Source organism: Anarrhichthys ocellatus, unplaced genomic scaffold, assembly GCF_004355925.1.
Source record: "Anarrhichthys ocellatus isolate YVR2014 unplaced genomic scaffold, GSC_Weel_1.0 scaffold3678, whole genome shotgun sequence".
Classification (NCBI taxonomy): Eukaryota; Metazoa; Chordata; class Actinopteri; order Perciformes; family Anarhichadidae; genus Anarrhichthys; species Anarrhichthys ocellatus.
In genome coordinates this window covers 265-5,370 of record NW_022283652.1, presented here as the reverse complement: position 1 = coordinate 5,370, position 5,106 = coordinate 265, and the positions used below count along the sequence as shown (strand labels likewise).

Here is a 5,106-nt window from a genome sequence, read left to right as displayed (position 1 = left end):
AGAGTCATTTTCTCATAGACTTCTATACAACCAGAGGAGTCGCCCCCTGGTGGACACTAGAGAGAATGCAGCTTTGACACATGAAGCTCTGACTTCCGGAGGTTTTTACTAAGAATACACAGTAAACACTGCAGCCACTAGAGGGCGCTGTCAACAAGACTGTTATAAAACTGATTTACTCCCAATGAAAAAAACCTGAACTTGAAGCCTGATGAACCCTTTTCCCTCAAAGCCATTTATCAACACACACACACGCTCTTTGCCTGATTGGTATTGATCGTGGTGCTGCAGTGTGTGTTGGTGTTTCAACTGTGGAGGAGGAAGATGTTTCTTCACATCTGTTTATAATGAAGTACATCAGCTCATGAGGTTGCATTCTAATCACTAATATTCTCATCGTCAGTCTTCAGGTCAATGACCCTTAAAAGTCTTGACTCTTTGAGGACAGAATGTCCTCAGTGTCGAGGCCTCCCATTGGTCCTCACAAAGATAGAAGTTCCTGAGAGTCCTGATGAGAATAATTCTTTAAATCCCCCGAAAAACTCTGGATCAGAGGATTCCTGTTGACCTGTTTCACAGTTCTACAGATTCTAGTTATTTAGTTTACGATAGATTCAGTGGTTAAAAATCTTTGTCCATTCATCTGCTTTGACTAAAAGACAACAAGACGAACCGTGATGTGTAAACAACGTGATCGCAGCTTAAATTTGACTTTTTAAATCTGATAATCTGCTGCTGTGAAGGTGACGTGAGACATTTTAATCTGCTTTATGACTCAGTTATTAAACACACCAGATTATGGAAGAAGTGTTCAGATCCCTTCATGAAGTAGAAGTACTAATACCACAATAATCACAGTCATGTCTGTTGTCTCAGCTGTAAGTAGTACATTACAGCCAGTACACACTGAGTACCACTGAACTACACAGTCACTACTTTAACTACATGAAGCTGATAGTACTTGAGTACTTGTACCTGTGTCCCCAGTACTCGGCGGCCGGCTGTCTTCTGTCCCTTCACCACAGTGAGAAGCCGGACCACGAGGAGGTGTGTGAGTTCCGTCCGTACACCTGTCCGTGTCCTGGAGCCACCTGTAAGTGGCACGGCTCTCTGGAGGCAGTCATGCCTCACCTGATGCACGCTCACAAGTCCATCACCACGCTGCAGGTGAGTCCATGTTGCTGTTAGTAGGACTTCATATCAGTGTTACTTCAAATCCAGTACTTGTTAGCTTTTAGCTGTTTATTAATGACCTTTAGCTAACTATTTAAACTCTATCAAACATTCTTCACTAACTATTCTAACCAGTTGCAACGCTATCAGCATTAGTTGACTGTTAAGACTTCTCTGCTGGTCTGCCGACTAGATCTGACTCTTAATCTCAACACAAAGTGTTTATTTTTCAGCTTATCTGAGCTCCAGTTCTTCAGTTTGAGGAGCTGGTTAGAAATCGGGGGAAACAAAATGACTGTTTCCATGATTTCCGCCGTGTCTCTGTGTCTCTGCAGGGCGAGGACATCGTCTTCCTGGCGACGGACATCAACCTGCCGGGCGCCGTAGACTGGGTGATGATGCAGTCATGCTTCAGCCACCACTTCATGCTGGTCCTGGAGAAGCAGGAGAAGTACGAGGGCCACCAGCAGTTCTTCGCCGTCGTGCTGCTCATCGGCACCCGCAAGCAGGCCGAGAACTTCGCCTACCGCCTGGAGCTCAACGGAAACCGGCGCCGGCTCACCTGGGAGGCCACGCCGCGCTCCATCCACGACGGGGTGGCGGCCGCCATCATGAACAGCGACTGCCTCGTGTTCGACACCTCCATCGCACACCTGTTCGCCGACAACGGCAACCTGGGGATCAACGTCACCATCTCCATGTGCTGAGAGGAACCAGAAGAACCAGAAGCAGCGCCGCCGCCTTCTGTGACGGGTCGTCTCTCGATCGGGCGCCAGAGGAAACAAAGAGAGAGAGAGCGAGCATTGGGCCGTCATGGGCGCTGCTCCAAAGACTCCTGAGACAGATTTCACTCTCCAGAGATCAAAGGGTTCAAACAGACGAATTATCTCAACCTGACTTCCTGTTTGTTCTCAATATTCTCATCGATGATGGAGAAGAATATTGACTCTATTATTGCAGGAAACATGTGGTCACCTTTCTTATCTAACGCTGCGTTCACATCAAACACCAAGAGAATCTTCTTTAAATACAAAGTCAAAGCAAAGACGCGAGAGGACGGAAGAAAGTCGCTGCTGTCTTCATCGACGTTATGTTGAGTGTTGATGGAGATGCTACATTGTTAGCCTAGCATATAGCCTAGCACTGATGGATATTTAGTGTTGGTGCAGTAGTAAACAGCTGACGTGTGGTTTATTAGACACAGTGAGAACTCCTCCTGATGATGTCATGAACCAGACATGAGTTTAGTTTCCTGGATATCTGGTTCTTCAACAACCGGAGTGACGTTAAACACAAGTGATCCTGTGAATAATGTGACGCCAACATGTAGCTTTGCTTTGTTGTGAACGCAGCATGAAGGATGAAGACGATAGAACGTGACCACGATATGACGATCGGCTTCTATGAAACGTTAACGTAACAGTGGAGCCAGATTATAACTTCACAGGAAACAAACGGCTGCTGGCTGTTAAAGTGCAGCAGAACAATGTGAATAGTTCAGAGTGGAAGGTTGCCGGTTCGAATCCCTGCAGTGACCGGCGGCTGCAGCTTGTCTCTCACATTTCGGAGGTCAGTGTCTGGACTCTGAGGACCAGCTGAGCTTCTGGAGTCCTCCTCACACTTTAATCTTTAATCTCAGATAAAAGTCGTCCGTTCAGCCGCCAGCGCCTTAACTTTTTCTACCGTCTTCTTCTTCCTGTTGGAGTCACAACATGAACTCATGACAGAGAAATGTATTTAGAAACATTCCTTGTCTGTAAACCGTTGTAGCAAACGGACCAGGAAGAACCCGACTTCAGCAGATACCTCTGACCTCCAGCAGTTTCCTCCGTGTTTGTTGATCTTCACTGCTGCTTTCTGCTGAAACTAGTTCAGATGAATTCATTGTAATCATAAATAAATGTAAGTTTTATTTCACGTCGGTAATTCTGAGATAATTTCCAACAGTTCCAATAATTAAATTTAGTAATAATTACAGTTAAAAATGGATAAAATGTGTAATTAACTGTGTGAACATATAAATGTACATAAGAGAAACAATTCACCAAAAACGTGCTAACTGCTACGGGCTCGCTAACGAAGTTGACGAGTGCAAGCGGCGATGATTATTATTACGGGTTTAATAACATCAGTTAAAGAGTCACTTAAATAAACACTTAGCTGGAAGCTTGTAAAAAGCCGTTACAAGTTAATTAGCTCGCTAGCTAGCGACCGTTGCACGTTAGCTCGCATTAGCTAGCGACTGTTTTTCATTAGCTAGCTAGCAACCGACGATAGAACAAGGTAGAAATATATAGTGAGTGTCTTCATTGTTAATTTTACTGATGTAAACAATAATAGAATGTGGCTTTAGACAATTTCAAAGCTTCATTAATTTATTTTTAATTATAATTTATGGTTTTAAAAGCCTCGTTTTAATTTTTAAAGTGTTTTAATCGAGTTTTTGGTTGTAAAAGTTGTGGAAAAATTGTCAAAATTGTCTGGTAAAATGAGGGCACATTATTATTAATACTGAATAATAAACACGGAGGAAACACAGCTCTGATAATCACTTCCACTTTACAGCCACCGACTTTCCACCAGATGTTTAGCGATATTGTAAATGAAGTTATAACGACGGTATATTTTATAAAAACTGCTCCGTTTATTGTATTTGTGTTCTGACAGTTTGACTCTGCTGCTGAGACGATGATGAATAAAGATGAAAACGAGGAGAGTTCACATAACTAACGCTCACTTTTTATTCTTTTTATTGTTGACATGAAACTCTTTGAATCATCGGAAACTGTTCATGAGTCAAAACTACGACTCCCAGGATGCATTTCACCAACACACCAATCGGGGTCACATTCTGCTATATGTGATGCTAACGGCTACATTTAGTCACTTATCCCCATGGCAACAGCAGCTGAGGCTCATGGGTATTGTAGTATTTAGAGTCGTCTGGTTTCTTAAAACAAACTTTTAGTAAAGTTCAATTATTCAGGAGGGAAACGTGTTTGTTAATATTCTGTAAACAAGCTGCCGGATCAGAACTCTGTGCTAAGCTAACGAGGCTATCAGCTAATCTCATTACTGCTTTAATTAGTAGGAAATGTTCTATTTTAGCTCAGTTATTCCAGGAAGTTTCAACATAAAGTAGTAAAACAATTTGTCCAGTTAACGTCAACATATAAAACAATTAAAGAACATTTTATTAATTTCTTAGGTCATTCATATTTTACCTACATTTTTTATCAAATCTCAGTTCTTTCAGGAAAAGTCTTACAAATTATTCCGTAAATGTAGAATTTCAGCGTCAGAAATAAATCGGAGACAAAATCCCCCATAAATTCAAGTAATTTGCCCCAAAACACAACAAAGGGAACAAAAATGACCCAAATTAAATATTCCATTTCCACCCGACAGCATTGATTGGCTTGAAGATTAATATTTCCCTCGTTAACGAGTGCAGATAATTGAACGCGTGATACATGAAGACGTTTCTTTTCTTCTCAGCGTTCTGTGATGTTTGAGTGATTCTCAAAGTCAGAGGAGACATTTTAGGACGGTCAGTGTTTATTATTATAATAAGTCATAATGATTCATCTTTCAACACAAAAACAAGTCGTTTTAAGGAATAGTTTGACATTTTGAGAATTGTGACCAACTGAAACCTGCCGTCTGTGTTGGTTTTGTCTCATCTGGGCTTCTGTAGAAGAGCCTCGTATGTAGCTCTAAACAGGTAATGCTAAGCTAACGATACACAACGTGATTATACATTAATTATATACTTAACATGTTACCCTGTTCCTTTAACCTCTGAAGTTCAGTCAGTTTCTGATCAGATGAATCATGACGTCATAGTTTAATGAGTTACATATTTAATGAGCGTTGTTGTTTGTGTAACAAAGAAATAAGATGTTCAGCCAGCAGTCAAACGTTTCCACGGTG

General features: G+C 41.7%; 1 protein-coding gene across 1 annotated transcript; it reads left to right on the top strand.

Annotated features, from left to right (window-relative positions):
• Window positions 1-22: 22 nt before the first annotated feature.
• On the top strand, window positions 23-4,779 carry LOC116379090 (E3 ubiquitin-protein ligase Siah2). The gene is made up of 2 exons (XM_031841003.1): window positions 23-1,167; window positions 1,509-4,779. Exons 1-2 carry the CDS (start codon window positions 946-948, stop codon window positions 1,878-1,880), a joined length of 594 nt encoding a protein of 197 aa, XP_031696863.1. The 5' UTR covers window positions 23-945; the 3' UTR covers window positions 1,881-4,779.
• The last annotated feature ends 327 nt before the right edge of the window (window positions 4,780-5,106 follow it).